General features: G+C 39.7%; 2 protein-coding genes across 2 annotated transcripts; both read right to left on the reverse strand.

Annotated features, from left to right (window-relative positions):
- Nucleotides 1-360: 360 nt before the first annotated feature.
- On the reverse strand, nucleotides 361-6327 carry fcer1g (Fc epsilon receptor IgFc epsilon receptor Ig). The gene is made up of 5 exons (XM_080051762.1): nucleotides 6137-6327; nucleotides 2645-2736; nucleotides 2289-2336; nucleotides 1501-1524; nucleotides 361-1360 (listed from the first exon to the last, which is right to left on the reverse strand). Exons 1-5 carry the CDS (start codon nucleotides 6195-6197, stop codon nucleotides 1307-1309), a joined length of 279 nt encoding a protein of 92 aa, XP_079907888.1. The 5' UTR covers nucleotides 6198-6327; the 3' UTR covers nucleotides 361-1306.
- Nucleotides 6328-6556: 229 nt separating this feature from the next.
- ndufs2 (NADH:ubiquinone oxidoreductase core subunit S2) lies at nucleotides 6557-15826 on the reverse strand. Its single transcript, XM_080052287.1, has 14 exons — nucleotides 15704-15826; nucleotides 14580-14683; nucleotides 13852-14042; nucleotides 13156-13276; nucleotides 12562-12674; nucleotides 12022-12096; nucleotides 11610-11687; nucleotides 11417-11502; nucleotides 11092-11211; nucleotides 10449-10578; nucleotides 8088-8183; nucleotides 7418-7501; nucleotides 6920-6977; nucleotides 6557-6810 (listed from the first exon to the last, which is right to left on the reverse strand). The coding sequence occupies exons 1-14, from the start codon at nucleotides 15808-15810 to the stop codon at nucleotides 6773-6775; spliced, it is 1401 nt and encodes a 466-aa protein (XP_079908413.1). The 5' UTR covers nucleotides 15811-15826; the 3' UTR covers nucleotides 6557-6772.

A 15826-nucleotide genomic window follows, 5' to 3' on the forward strand; every position in this document is an offset into this window, starting at 1 on the left:
TTCATTATAAAATAATAATATCCTATCAAGACATGTACTGGTTTGTAGGAAGTGAAATGTCATCATCTGAAACCATCTCCTAAATCAACAGCACATCATGCTGCATGCTGTTTCCATCATTGTTTTTCCCCGAATGATCACAATCTAGTTCTGTTTTTATTGAATTCATGTCAACCATGGTTTTTCAATGAGTGGGATTCATAATTCTCTTAGCAGCCACACCACTGCCAAATATTGTTTTATTATTAAGTTTTTTGTGGTTGAGTTTATTCCTTGTTTCATAAACGTGATAACCAGATGCAATAGAAAGAGAGACAAAGTTATTTTAACAAGCAAGTTAAAGGTTTAATAAAGGTTTAATAAAGGTTTAATAGCTCTTGAGTTTCTATAATAACTCTGGTGTTTCTTACAGTTTATATGTATACAACTTTACAGCATTCTGTGTTATTTCTTTGAGTCATTTACGGCTCACCCTGCTGGGAGAAAGAGGAGCGTGTGTGTGTGTGTGTGTGTGTGTGTGTGTGTGTGTGTGTGTGTGTGTGTGTGTGTGTGTGTGTGTGTGTGTGTGTGTGTGTGTGTGTGTGTGTGTGTGTGTGTGTGTGTGTGTAAGAACAGACAGGTAAGACCATAGACATAATAATATTATGTCTATGGGTAAGACACCATCACTGCCATCCTGTGGTGTGCAGGAAACATTGCTCAGTATCTGTAAGGCTTTACCAATGATGTTAGATATAAGGCTATGCGAGAGTGTGTGAAAAAGACTGACAGATATTTCAAAAGGCCTGATAAAGGAAGTTGGTCGGACAGTCGTTTTAATTTGAGGTTTAACATTACAAATGATGTATGATAGAATTACCGTTTAAAAAAAAATTCTGCATTAAAAAAAAAAATATGTGCAACAGGGCAGTAGAAACACCTTTAAAAAAAAAGGGTTTGATTCCCGCCCGCGGTCGTTCTCTGCATGTCACTCCCCTCTCTGCCCCATTTCACCTCTGTCTCTCTGCACTATCAATAAAGCATAAAAATGCCAAAAATATATCTTAAAAAAAAAGGCAAGCTTCTTTTTCTTTAGAAATGCCAGTCTTGAGCTCATCTTCCCTGTTTCTGTCTCGTTCCTTATTTAACTTCCTGTTAATTCTACAAAAAGCAAAAGGGAAATGTACACTGACGCACACAATCTCACGTCGTCTCAAAAAGTCGAAAGCAGGGCAAGACATGCCATATTTAAATATAGAACAAAATACAAAAAAGAAAAACAGGTTTTTTTCTAGGTAAACGTCTTGGATTTGTGGGGCTCGTCGCGTCACTTCTTCATGCCAATGGTTTCGTATGTGTCCGCGGCGCGAGGGGTCAAATCCTGGCAGGAAAAAAAAACACAGAGAGGGAAAATGAGCCATTTATTGCATTCTACAATTTTATTATAATATAAATTCAACGACTCAGGAATCAGCCGTCCTCCTTCATCTCCCTCACAACGCTCACAGCAATGAAACTCACCTGATAGATGCCATCTTCACCAATCTGTCAGGGGTAGAAAATAAACAATTTAAGAATCAGAATTAAAAATATAAAAACACAAATTGTGACATAAAATCGAATTACTTTGACATATATCTGGGTTATTGGCTTTAAATGTGTATTTCTGGAACCCTGTGAAAAAAGAGGAAGGCAAAGAACAAGCTACATGAGAAATGATGCAAGCCAGAAAGCAACAAGCCAGATCTGTGCGCTTTAGAGTGTGCTTTAGTCACTGTCAGTTTGTGGCCACTGATAGGAAATAAAGGACAAAAAAAACGGCAAAGCAGCAATCTTCTGCACTTGAAATGAAGAACTTAGTTAGTTTCAAGTACAGCACAAACATGAATGTTGCTGCTATTTTTTTACTTCTCTTAAATTTAAAACACTCCTTTCATGTCATTCAAATGTTGCAATTGAAGGAGCGATTGAGTGGCACTGGCTATTCACTGGTCAGTAATAAAACAGTTGATGGGTTTCACAGCTTCTCTATGGTCTAAGGAAATGGAAAATATTTCAGTGTGTCATTATACACTTGCCCCTTAGCAAGCAGATGTGGGTTTCTCAGTTCCCATCATACTGTCCAGTGAGGTTCGACCAAACTGGCAATATTATTTTTGGCTCCCTCTGAAACTCTAACTACCTGTTGTGGTGAAGCACATGTGCTAGCTTCTTCTAACCACTCTGCATGCATATTAGGGTGCATGTCATCATAGGTTTGAGTGTATTTCAGTCGTGCGTGTACAGTGTGTGTGCGTATCTATTCTTACCTGCTTGCCGCTAGCTTTCCCAGCTTCAACCTTTCTACCATTGTAGATCTGTAGAAGACAGTCATAGTAAAAAAGAAATTGTTTATTATTGCATTCTAGTGACACTTTTTTCCCCTTTTCTGACTTGCTTTATATGCTAATGACGCCCTATTTTTCACCCAGGCATTATTAATGTGCCAGATTACTTACAATTCAACTACATCATGCTTTAGTCAGAATATGCAAAAATAAAGGGTCCATTCCCATTTTAAATGGTATGCATCATCTGTGTTATGTGTGTTTGATATACATGTATGCGAATGGTTGAGTTCCCGCCAATGTATACTTCTGCAAAAGCAATTAAGTAGCAAGCAAACCTTGATTCTGCAGTACAACGCCGTCAGGATGATGCCGTACAAAAATAGGACTCCATCCAGCACGTAACAGATCTGCGGCTCGCCAAGGGCAGCTGTGGAGGAACAGGAGAAGACTTTGTTCAAGCTATGTTTTTTTCATGTGATAATGCTATAGGCCTAACAATAAGCCCTGGAGATTATCATCAATCATTTGACTAAAGTTTTGCCTAATTCTTGCATCAATGTATCTGTTGATTCTTGTTGCTTTTGACATGACAAGCATCTGGGCGACGGGCATTTGAACTGACTGTGAAGATGACTTTTTTCAGTGAACAAGGGTACTTTGGTGGTTATTTAGATAAAACCCCCCAAACATCCGAAACTCAGACTCCATAAACTCATTCAAAAGCCAACTCAAAACTCACCTCTTCAAGAAAACATACGACCCCTGACTCCACCCATACCACACCTGACTCTATTTTTGAATTTGTTTTCGTGTTTTTCTTTTTCTTTTCTTTTATGTATATTCTATGCAATGTAAAGCGTCTTTGAGTGACCTACAAAAAAGCGCTATATAAAACCTATCAATTATTATTATTATTATTAAAAGCGTTTTCACCATTTTCAAATTATGAAACATACAGCAACAGCAGCCATTACAATAGAAAGCAAACAATATGATTTTTTCGACTGATACTTACATAGTTTACATAGAGAAACATCTCAGTGTAGATAAAGAGCAAGTGTGGTTCCCAACCATAAGAGGAACATTTAGAAAGCATCACAGATGAATGGATCAGTCTTTGATTCACGTTTAAAGCAGAAAGGTTTTGTCATCAGAAGCAGATCCATGCAAGCAATTATGAAAACCAATGGCAGCCTGCCTCTCTCCTATATTCATGATTCCATCAGCTAGAGAAATATAATTCACACAACAGTGAGGTGAAAAGTTGGTTTCAGGCATGCGGTTCATACCTTCACAAAGATCCTCACCTATGACTTTTTTTTAAATGTTTGCATCCGTTTGCGAGTTATTTTTTTTTGTTTGTTTATCTCATAGAGTTAATGTAGCCTATAGGTCTACAACAAATCCTCTTGTATCCTGCATTCAGATTAAAGAACCATGACTCTTACTCTCGCTACAGACGCCATTTTCTTTCTGGCCCCTTCCTTCACACTTTCTTTCTCCATCACAAATTCAAGGAAATTTGAAATCGTTGTTCTGAAATGTGTGATCACATGATTGTTTCACACACATAGAATCACTTTCAAATAATTTCCCCTTTTTCAGTAAACAGAAAAAAATAAGATAACATTTTAAAAAGATACTACTTGATTTCGGCTATATTTGAGATGGGCCGATACCGTCGTCTGTTGATCAGTTTTGGCTTGTGGGTTATGGACCGACAGTTCAGCTGTGTGTATTAATCTTGCCTGTGAACCAGAGAGATGTGGTGTGTTAACTGCCTTCAACATCTCCTCTGGTTTCCGCAACTCACCCATGTAGCAATGGGTTCAAAAGGAAACAGCAAAGACCTTGAAAACCAACTGAAATAGCTAAAAGTCTGATATTAACGTGTAACCAATATGTCAGTATGTGCACAAGCATATTACCCAAAATGCACCATTGTGCTCCACTCATATTTTATATAGCTCAATCTGAAAATTCCTTGACACCTACAACAGAGTATAGTGGTGCTATAATGGCCAAAACAGTGTTTTTTTCTGGTGTTTATTGTACTGTATTTAAAGTGTCTAATATAGCCAGCAAACAAGGTGCCAGGAGACGTGAGCAAATGCAAAACTGATTTTCAACTCCTCTTTTCAAATTGTACACAGCCGTTATCTGTCACCTTGCCTCGCGCTGCAGACCACAGAGACTAGACATATAGGCCAAAGTCAGTTTGGGGTTTGCGATTTAAAGTGAAATATCACAGGTGTTGCATCTCTCACACACTGAATTCCTCCCCTTTATTTTATTTGATGAATAACACAAGAACATAATAATCAAAGTGGTTTATAGCTGCGACTTGTGATTATTTTAATAAGAGATTGTTCTCCTCCCAAGTGTTTTTATTGATGAATCGGATGACCTAATCCATTCAGAACCCAGTTATGATCCAAATACCAATAAATATTGTATCTAATTATCTCATTGCACGCAAATATGAATCACAAGCAATTAAAAACTGTATTATTTATTATTTTTTTCTGTCCATCAGAATTGAGGAAGACTCTTAACAGGAGACACCACCCAATAGTTTATATAAATTGTCTTTGGAGACCTATTTTAAAAACAAAACAAAACATGAGTTTATGATTTATTTTTTAAATCAATGGATAATAAATGTTAATAAATAAAGTGATTCTTTAAACCAAATTGCATATATATTTTGTATCATTTGAACAAAAAACACATAATTATTGATTTATTTTTTATATACAGGTTGACAGTCCAGTCTCTATTTAATATTTTAAGTCTATTTGCTTAATATCACAGAAGTAAAACTTGAAGTTGTTTAAGATCGACACAATGTTACTTTTGCAGTTATGTGAATATCTAATTGCTTTTCCCTCAACCTCTCATTCCTTGCTTCTCCTCTGTCTAAGCATCCTGGAAAAATGATGTCCATTGGAATGATCTGAAAGGTTTAAGCTATTCTTTAAAACACAATAAGGAATTGGTGAGAAACGGAAAATTATCTTTTCTTATTAAAACGCAAAATGATTTACTTTACTATGTAGGACTAAAGGAGGGAATTAAGTATAAATTAAAAAATGTTGAATTGAATATTACAATAGCTGCCAATGAATTTTCTGTTAGCTGTTTGCTAATATATTAATCCAATTCTGCTCTGTATACTGTATTGACTCTTAAACATTTTTATAATAACCAATAAAATTATCATTTAATGCTTAATATGTTTGCCTAAATGTACGCATAGAAATGGAAAATTGCATTTTATTTATTTAATTTAGTTACTTTTACCTTTATTTCTTTTTAATTACGGTAGTACTCCCAAAATAAATTATTATAACAAAAGTATAGCTATCTTTGGAGACAGCAGAAATGTTTAGGAACCTGAGACTAGCTTTTAATAAAAACTCTAATTATTTGCCAAAGGCGTGGCGCGTATGAGAACTGGCTCCAAATAAGCTGTAGTTGAAAAAAAAGGCATCACATGGCAGGCCCAGTGTCCCTCACAAGTAAAGCAGGGTCAGCTTCTCTTTTCAGAGGAACTCTTATGTGGTGACTTCACTTCTGCTGCCAGCACTGTGTGAAACCCCCCACCGCTGCTAATGAACACCATGTACCCATCTGCCAACATCACTAAAAAACATAAATCAACAGCACAGCTTGTGTTCAGTAATTCTGGATTTGGTTATTTATTCTTTTTACCATGAATAAAACAGCAATCACGGTCAGGTCTTTATACTGAATCCCCTCTCACAACCCCTAGCCACCCAAAAAAACGTTGATGTTACATCCCCAAATTTGATGTGACAACTCACCTGCTGTCCCAAAACTCATCCACAGAGGAAGGGCCATCAGTAACGGGCTCTGGCCCCACATGGCTACAGCAACACGGGCTCAACACGGACCACTGGGCTCCTTAAGGCGTCCAGCGAACAACAAACAGCACGACTCGAGAGTTGGTGTGTTTTTTCTTCTCTGCGTTCTGTATGTCTATTTACTCTGCTGTTGCGCATCTCACAGCCAAGAGGGGAAGTTGTGGTCGGAGCTTTAAGTCCATTTGTCTCAGATCTGATCAGACCACTCCCCCTCTTCTAACACCAAAACCAGAGGAAGGACACACAAACACACAACCGATGGCTTTTGGTCTCCGCTTGCCATGTTTTAATACTTGATCTTTTGTGGAGGAAATGGGGGCATTTGAAAAAGACAAGCGTTTGATATCTCTTGAACTAATCTTGTTTTTAATTGGCAGTGAAAACACACAACTGACTACTTTGCCGTCTGGGGTCATAAAATATTTATTAGGTTTATTTGGACATTGTACATCACTGATTATGAGCAGAGTCATCCGTCAAAAGCACTCACTACTAGATAATAGTGAACAGGAAGAGTGAACCCGACTAACAAACGTGTGAGGGAGAGGCCGAGTTCAACACATTAGCAGCATGGAGTTAACGGTCCACCTCTCCAAACACGATGTCCTGTGTGCCTGTTGGAAGAAAGACAAAAAGCCTTAGTACAAGCGCATACTGACGCTCAAACCTTTCTTTTTTTTCAAAGACAAAAGTTTTCTCCTTGAACATTAATCCCTTTCTCACCAATAATGGCCACCACATCAGCCAGCATGTGTCCCTTGGCCATTTTATCCAGACCAGCCTAGAAAGAAAATAGAAAAAAAAAATTACATTAACATTCAGAAACACTGCAGACCAGCTCGCACTATTCAGGGCAGATTAGCTCATACAAAAGTGAATTTTCATAATTCATGAGATTATAGCCTCCAGTTAATGCACTTACTCCTCTAATAGTTTGTTTATGCAACTCTAAAAGACATTTTTAGCCCTTAAGAGTGAAATTCAAATGACTTGAGTTAAACAGCAGTTCGTGTAGCCATGAGCAAAGAGATGAACAGGAAGGAGGAAGGGGGAGGGAGGGGGAAGAGGGGGGTCTGTACACACAAATGGATGTGTAGTACTTTATAAAATGTACTTAATGAAGTTAAAGTAGCCTAAAGGACAAGCCGTTAAATGTGCTGAATAATTGATAGCCGGTGTGTTTAATATTTCACAATGTCTTGTGAAGTTTTGTGGGCGCACCAAGTGAGCGAATCCGGGAGCTTTGATCTTGCAGCGATAGGGTCTGCTGGAGCCGTCTGACACCAAATAAACACCAAACTCTCCCTGCGGGGGACAGACACAATATACTGTGGTAAGCATTTTACATCAGGAACAAGTCCCCAAAGGATTTCCAATTAAGTAAGACTTAAACAACATAATAAGGAGCTAAGGAGCTACACTCCAACAGTTTTCGGTTAGTTAAAGGTGGAGTCAGTGATTCTGGAGAATGCGTGTGTCAAAATGTGACTATTGTGAATACTTCCTCACAATCTGCTATCTGTCCGTACTGCGTGTATGCTGAAACAAATCTGGAAGAGAATACACAGCCAAGGCTCTGTAAACAGGCATGTTGCTAGCCATGGTGGGCCCAATTTGTTTACATACCAGTTTACAGAGCCTAGGCTGTATATTGAGACCAGATTTTGTTCAGGACACTAACTGTACGGACAGGTAGCAGACTGTGAGGAGATATTCACCGATTTGACAAAAAGTGATATTGACAACAAGCGTTCCAGAGAAATCACTGACTGCACCTTTAAGTTAACATGGTAGACTTGATCTATGAGGACATCTACAGGTTATTTTAATTATCGGGCTAGTCAGGAGGAAAAGAACAACTGTACACCATTCACAGTACAAGTGGACTCACCTTGGGTGCCTCCACAGCTGTGTATGTGGCCCCAGGAGGGACCTGGTAGCCCTCTGTGTACAGTTTAAAGTGGTGGATCAGAGACTCCATGGACATCTAGGACAAGGAGCACATAAAACATTTAATATCTCAGCAGCTGCTTTGATAATAACACACACACAACGGTTCGAGGGACGTGAATATGTGAGTGTTGAGTGAGATGTAAAAGAACACTGAAAGCTCCAACACTGAGGTGAATTGGAGGTGATTTGGAGCCTCGAGGGGGCAGCCTAAATACAGTGGATTTTTACAGCACAACTGGCCTAATTCTGTAAAGACTGTAGTGCAAAGGCACAATTAATTGAAGCGCAGGACTGATAAAGCGCGTCGGGAAATCCTGACAGGAAATGCTGGAAGGCAAGTAAAAAAAAAAGAACTGCCTTCATTTGAAAGACAACTAGACAGAAGTGCTTGTCTTGTCGCTTTCTGTTCTACATATGTGCACATATTTTTACAGCGCCTTGCATTTTATCATTGCTGCGCCACTCATTTTAATTCATGCAGGACTCTGGTCAACGGTTATATATATATATATATATATATATATATATATATATATATATATATATATATATATATATATATATATATAGTTAACGCAGAGTGATTAAATTCTGGAATTAACGCGTTAATTTTTTTAATGCAATTAACGCATGTGCAGAATGATCCGCCCCGTGCATCCCACCGGCTCTGTACTACAGTCACTCTAAGTTGAAGCTGACCCAGGATCAGTAGCTGCGTGCAGCCAAACATAACAGCACGCTAGCCCATGCCGTGTTTTAAACTGCTAACGGTCACGTCTGTGCCGGGGGGCATAGATAGTTTATAAAATCAACTGCCGCGGGTGACAGTTGATGTCGGGAGAAACAGGAGAAGAAACATTGTCCGCTCTATTCAGAGCGCGCAAGGACAAAAACGTCTGCAGTTTTCAGAGGTGTGTGTGAGTAGACAACATAACGTCGGCTTCCTGGTACAAATGAACAGTCCCCTAGGACGTGTTCGCGCGTATGTACACACACACACACACACACACACACACACACACACACACACACACACACACACACACACACACACACACACACACACACACACACACACACACACACACACACACACACACACACACACACACACACACACACACACACACACACACACACACACACACACACACACACACACACACACACACACACACACACACACACACACACACACACACACACACACACACACACACACACAGTAATCAAGTTGTATTCAAGAATGCACAACCTATAGATTCACAAAATAAATGCCATTATATAGTAGCCTGGAAATCCAGACCCTGATATCTTGAACGATAGAGGGTCTGGCCATGATCAATAGTAATTTCCAACTCAAGGGGCGGCTCCTACTCGTGCATTTCAAATGCCACTGCACGCAGTTGGATAGCACTACAACCAATCAGAGCGATGCACAAGGCGACGTAAGCCCCTTTTGTTTAGCGAAAAGCTGTTAAACTGTTAAATTAAACGTTTGCAGTTGTCGGTCGGCAAAATAGAACATTCCACTTACTTGCTAATGAAAGATTTGAGTGCCGTCTTCCAAATCGTTAAGGGTCGAGGCCAAAGCAGTCTCAAACTCACACAACATATCCGCAGCCATATTTGATGTTTACTATCACGGCTTCGACGTCGCATGCACGTCACTGTCGTCATCCGGTTAAGTCCCCCCCAGAGCACCATATAAAGGGCTCTGGCGCGCCCATATTAGATAGAACCAATTGAAACCACCAGCCAGATTTCTGGCTTTCTTGATAAAGCTTCAACGGAGCGTGTCCAGACCAACACGCGCAGCAAATTTAATTTGCCAGCGCCTAGTGGCAGGTCTGGGAATGCCAGGCTAATTATATAGCCTATATTTGCCCAAAGACATAGTAAAGAGACAGACCAATTGAATTATGGTGTGGTAGGTATATATCTTAGTTTGATTTAAATTTATTTTCAGTATTAAAACCATCATTTGGATTTTTAATTAATAACAATACTAATTTTAAATGTACATATCCACCTCCTGTCCTTTATCTTTCCGTTCATACAACAATATATGGCGAAAATTTTAATTTTTCAGGCATATTTCGAATGGTAAAATTAATCGTGATTAATCCACAGAATCCTGTGATTAATCTGATTAAAAATGTTAATCGTTTGACAGCCCTAATATATATATATATATATATGCTTTGTAAATTGACTTCATTTGGTGTGAAAAGGGTACAAAGTTTCTAAGACTGTATAGCCAGCAGGCGGTCTAAAACCTAGGAGGTTCTGAGCTCACCTTCATCTCAGACCTCTTGGGCGGGGCCACTTTAGCGTCATCCACCTTAATCTCTCCTTCTGGCATCTTGTTGAGCGCTTCAAGCATGATCCTCAGGGACTGCCTCATCTCCTCCACTCTGCACAGATACCTGGACAACACACAGAAACACACACAATGAGAAAACAGTGGTATGCTTTTAACACTGTACACCTGTAAATAGGGCATTCTATTAAGATCTCTGGCGAGGAGGAGTTGTCGTTTATTTCCGTTCCCTTGGAATAAAACACTGTAAATTGCTGGGCTGTGTTCGAAACTGACCGCTCAATTGGATTCACACTTAAGACTTAGAGTCAGTGAACTGGGCTGGATTGAAGGCCCTCTTTCAATAATAACTAGCAGCATTAAGCTCACACTACAAGCTGCTTCTGAACATAAAACTATGATATATTTACACATGGTTGTCCAGTCAAATATATTGGGTATTTCAATGTTGTTGTTTTTTTATATAAAATGCTTGGTGTGTATGTGAAGTGATTCTTCCAACTCTCACATGTATAGAAACAAGGTTAAATGAACCTCTGCCAAGATAGAAATGAGAGGATGAAAAGTGGAAGTGAAGGCACCGTTTATAAACAACTGCAGCTGTTTGCTAATGTGTTACCTGTCGTAGCAGTCTCCCTTGCTTCCAATAGGGACGTCAAACGACACCTCGTCATACTTGTCGTAAGGCTGAGACTTCCTGAGGTCCCACTTGATGCCCGAGCCTCGCAGCATCACTCCACTGGTGGACACAAGACATGAGGAGACACTTTATACACACATTTGTAACATCTGAGCATTTTTTCTGTAGGGCTTCATTCTTAATATTTTAATGATCTTGCGGCTCTGTGTGAATGTGGTGATAGGCCTAAATATATGTGTGACTATTATAAAAAGGCAGTTTAAGGGAAAGAAAGGAGTCTTTCCAGTTTAAAGAGTGGGTTCACCTGAAGCCATAGTTGAGGGCTTCCTCAGCAGTCACAATCCCGATGTCCACAGTACGATTCTTCCAGATACGATTGTTGGTCAACATCTGCACAGAGGGGAAAAAAAACAGGATTTAACATTCAGATAAAACGTTATCAGGTTGAATCAGGTAAAAAGCTTGTGGAGAAATGAAGGAATAAATGTCTCACTTACCTCTTCTACTTCATCAATTCTAATGGAGAAATTCTTGCACCACTCATAGATGTCATCCATCAGGCCAAGGGGCATATCCTGGAACACATTTGAGATCATTAGCACTTTAATGATAATGCTCCTTTTTTATCATATTGCTCTTTGCCGCTGTTGCAACAAAAACAATGTTCTTTCTGCATCTTGAAACACACACAGACATCAGAAGAGCAGTAAAAGTAGTGGAGTCAGTGTTAATACACAGCCTAGGCACTGTAAACTGGCATGTTGCTAGCTACGGTGGGCCCCTTTGTTTGCATACCAGTTTAGGGACAGGTAGCAGATCGTGAGGAGATATTCACTGAGTGTTACGTAAAGGGAATTTGACAACAAACATTCTCGATGACGACACCTTTTATTCATTGAATTCTCCTACCTGATGAACACCACCAGGTCTGACGTAGGCAGCGTGCATTCTGGCTCCGGACACTCGCTCGTAAAACTCAAACATCTTAGAAGAAGAAAAATTTGCAGTTAGTCCATGTTAAAAATATCATCTAAGGTTCAGCTGTGGATCAAACAAGAAGACTCAGCACCTCTGTGAAACTGTTTGAATTCGATTGCATCAGGCTGAAAGCTGTTTCTATTATGAACTCTACCCATGTCTATATTAAAAGGTTATACACACACCTCTCATTGTGATGCAACAATACTTAACAGCCCCCAAAAAACTGTACTATACTGCATTAGTTTGACCTGGCTGTTCCAAATAAACTGTAGGGGTATATGTAGGGTGGAGACGGCTGTTAAAACAGATTTGTACAAAGCAGAGTATAAGCCATCAGAAACTCGGAGAACAGGCAGGTCTAATGAACAGCATCTTTTCCAGAGGAACACACATTTAGAAACAGTACAGGTATAGAGATTGTGGGCCAGTTTGCATCATAATATCACGCAGCAGTGAAGCTCTCCTGACCTTCTCTCTCTCCTCAAACAGCCAGAAGAAGGGAGTCATGGCGCCGATGTCCAGGGCGTGTGTGGTGATGGCCATGATGTGGTTCAGGATGCGCGTCAGCTCTCCGAACAGAACTACAAAGCACAGCACACAGATCAAAAACAAATAAATTGTCAGCAACATTTGAATGTAACAGCATTTCACTGTTTTCAGCATCAAAAGGTTTATGTAAAGATTTCAGAGAGTTTTCTTTTTAGGTTGTTGACACATTTGTGTGACACTTGTTTTTTGATATTCCACAGACAATTATCGCCATTATCTTGTGTCTATTTACAATTATTGAAAGCTACGATCACAGCCAACAGGCTATGTTGTTGGCCCAAAGAAGACCGGAGCCATTACCTCACAATCTAAGTGCAACTCTACTGCATTCTTTCTGTCCCACCACCTAAACATTTAAAGATCAGTACATTTTGTTTCCCTGAAATGTAAGAAAAGCTGTATGAAATCTTGTATGTAAAGATATGTAAAATCAATTTGAAAAAAGTCACTGATGGCAGGCAAATAAAACGTAATCTTTGTGAAATTGTTTGTGTAAGCGTCCCCAGTGTGTACCTCTGATCCACTGTGCGCGAAGTGGAGCTTGAATGTTGAGCAGCTTCTCCACAGCCAGCGAGTAGGCCTGCTCATTACACATCATGGAAACATAGTCCAGACGGTCAAAGTAGGGCAGAGCCTGTGGTCAGAAAGAGAAGAGGAACTGAAGCGTAGCATAGCAAGGGACTTCCAGGGCTTGTGTAACACACGACCCATGATAAAAGTCTGTTGACGTTTGAGAGTTTAAATCTGTCATTTTTCCAGTGAGGGGGTGAGGTAATCCCCATTCTCTTGCTCCATCCAGTTTTGACAGAGTAAATCAAGCTTGTGTAGTACACTTTCTCCACAGTGTGGTGTTGTTGTGTCAAACACAATTAAAAAGGGTATTTAGCAATAGGTTTTTGTTTCAATTCCCTATTCTGTCCTTCGAATGCACCACAACTGCTCTGTTTTTAAGTCTGACTAAAAAACTAGGGAGGAGCACCAATTATTCTGCTTTGAATGATTTTACAAACTCCTATACATGTGTGTGTGTTTGTGTGTGTGTCCCCGCTCGTTTGTGTTGTCATGTTTTTTTTCTTTCTTTTGTATGTTCAGTTCCTAATATGTTGTTATTGTACTTTTATGTTGTTCAGGAGGACCTCCTTAAAACAAAATGGGTATATGACAAGGGGTTATACCTCTATAATACTCATACTGGAAGTAGTTCATTACCTGCAGGTAGGTCTTGTACTCAATGAGCTTCTCTGTGCCGCGGTGCAGCAGGCCGATGTGGGGGTCACACTTCTTGACGGACTCCCCGCTGAGCTCCAGCACCAGACGCAGCACGCCGTGAGCCGCGGGGTGCTGAGGACCAAAGTTGATGGTCAGGTTGGACACATCCTTCTCCGCGGGAGGGTCTTTGTCTGCAGGCATGGGGAAACAAAGCAGTACAATATACAGTCAGTATTAAGTAGTAAGGCAAGTCAGAGTATAGGGAAATTGATTACAAATAGCAAAAAACTGACGCTTTTAACAGTTAACGATTGAAACTGATAAGAGACACACCGATCCATATTTTTATCAGCCAATACCGATACTGTCCAATATTATCATAATTATTATCAAAAAATTGTTGGTGGGGATATTATGTGTAAGATTCTAAAGGCATGTGTAAGATTCTTAAGGCTTAAGCTCTGTTTTGGGGATTCTTGGAGTCAGAGACAGAAAAAAAGTGTAATAAAAAAAAGAGAATGGAGGAGTAGCTATATTTCCCAACATTTTAAATAAATCAGTTTGACATTTTCAATATCACATAGATTTTTCTTTCATATTTAAAACAATTACTTTAAAAAAGCACTATAGAATTTGGATTTGTTGCGTCAGTCCGATATCCGATGAGTGGATTGCAGCCATATCACACAACATGTGTGTGCGTGTGTGTGAGTGTGTGTGTACGGTACCATTCCAAGGAGGTGGAGTCCACTTCTCATTAACGGCAGTCGGGTACATCACTGCCCCGGCAAACTGCTCCGTCCACTCCACGTCTGGCTGCCATTGTTTCTGCCTGGGGAAAACATTGAAAAATAGGTCTTCGGTTTTTGACCCAATGCAGAACATAAGAAGACATGCAAGATCAGACAATTCAGTGTGAGGTAGAAAGAAACCACTTTTAGGCATTTAATCTCATTTGGTTTTGGCTAGCATTGGGGCAGAATGGTGATCTGGGGATACACTGTGCATGCCAAGCTGACAACCAATAATCAGATCTGGCTTATAAACAGGCAGAGCAGATAGGTCATTGGAGGTTAATGACATAATACTGCTTATCTTAACGTACAACCCTGCAATCATGCTCAATAACAAAAGGGTATCATGTCAAGTAACTGCAGACATTTTACTGTATCAGAAAACAACAATAACAAACCCAGTCCCCGTGACTTTGGTACTGGATACATAATCAACACAGAAAGGAACGACGACCGTTTCAAAAAGCTTCAAGCCTAATTGATTGACTCTTGAAAGTGAATAGAAAGGATGTTTTCCTTCTATGACAAATAAACCATCTTGAAACTCATTACAAGAGATCCTTTCTTTGCTTACACAATTTACGTCACATCGCTTGAATTTTGCTCAAACGTAAACAGATACTGTTTGTGTGTTTGTTCTCATTGGTTAAACTGATGTTTAATTTACCACCTCTTACCAAGAAAGTGATTGTGCTTGTGTTGATTATTATATTGGAAATTAACAATAATACATAGGGGCCGTGTGGTAAACAGTGAGAGACTGGCTGAACAGACAGCTAGCTAACACTTACGGGGACGCTAATCTACCCTGCAGCATGCCGGAGCTCTAAGAAAAACAATGTTATAACATGCATATGTCTGCTTTGTAAGGAATTTTCCATTCAGAATGACACTTCAAACTGTAGCAGACGACTCGAATCTTAACTTAGAGTAAGATTCGGCTTATTTAGCATTATGCTAGCCTTACCCTTTCTGTGTGCATATTATTGTGCAGCGCCAGCTAAAGATTGATACAACGTTCACACTAAGCGTTACGGTACGTCTTTATGTCGTCCTACCTGTTCTGCAGCACAGTACAGCCGGGGCTCAACGCATTATTGTTTAATATTAGTCTTGTTGAAGGACGTCCTAGTTTGGTAAGCGACCTCAACATCGTGCCCGACATCTTGGCTGTCCGACAA

The sequence above is a fragment of the Ammodytes marinus genome (genome assembly GCF_949987685.1).
Source record: "Ammodytes marinus genome assembly, chromosome: 23".
NCBI classification, from domain to species: Eukaryota; Metazoa; Chordata; class Actinopteri; order Uranoscopiformes; family Ammodytidae; genus Ammodytes; species Ammodytes marinus.

What these genes read in the sequence shown, in the direction of transcription:
- ndufs2 (XM_080052287.1), bottom strand. Translation starts at nt 15,810, where the DNA reads ATGTCGGGCACGATGTTGAGGTCGCTTACCAAACTAGGACGTCCTTCA. An exon ending in TGTTTGAGGAGAGAGAGAAG is followed by an intron (nt 12,097 to 12,561) that starts GTCAGGAGAGCT and finishes TCTTCTTCTAAG; the next exon opens with ATGTTTGAGTTTTACGAGCG. An exon ending in CCAAGAGGTCTGAGATGAAG is followed by an intron (nt 8,184 to 10,448) that starts GTGAGCTCAGAA and finishes TCCTTGTCCTAG; the next exon opens with ATGTCCATGGAGTCTCTGAT.
- fcer1g (XM_080051762.1), bottom strand. Translation starts at nt 6,197, where the DNA reads ATGTGGGGCCAGAGCCCGTTACTGATGGCCCTTCCTCTGTGGATGAGT. An exon ending in GATGAGTTTTGGGACAGCAG is followed by an intron (nt 2,737 to 6,136) that starts GTGAGTTGTCAC and finishes GTTCCTCCACAG; the next exon opens with CTGCCCTTGGCGAGCCGCAG. An exon ending in GGAAAGCTAGCGGCAAGCAG is followed by an intron (nt 1,525 to 2,288) that starts GTAAGAATAGAT and finishes TACCCCTGACAG; the next exon opens with ATTGGTGAAGATGGCATCTA.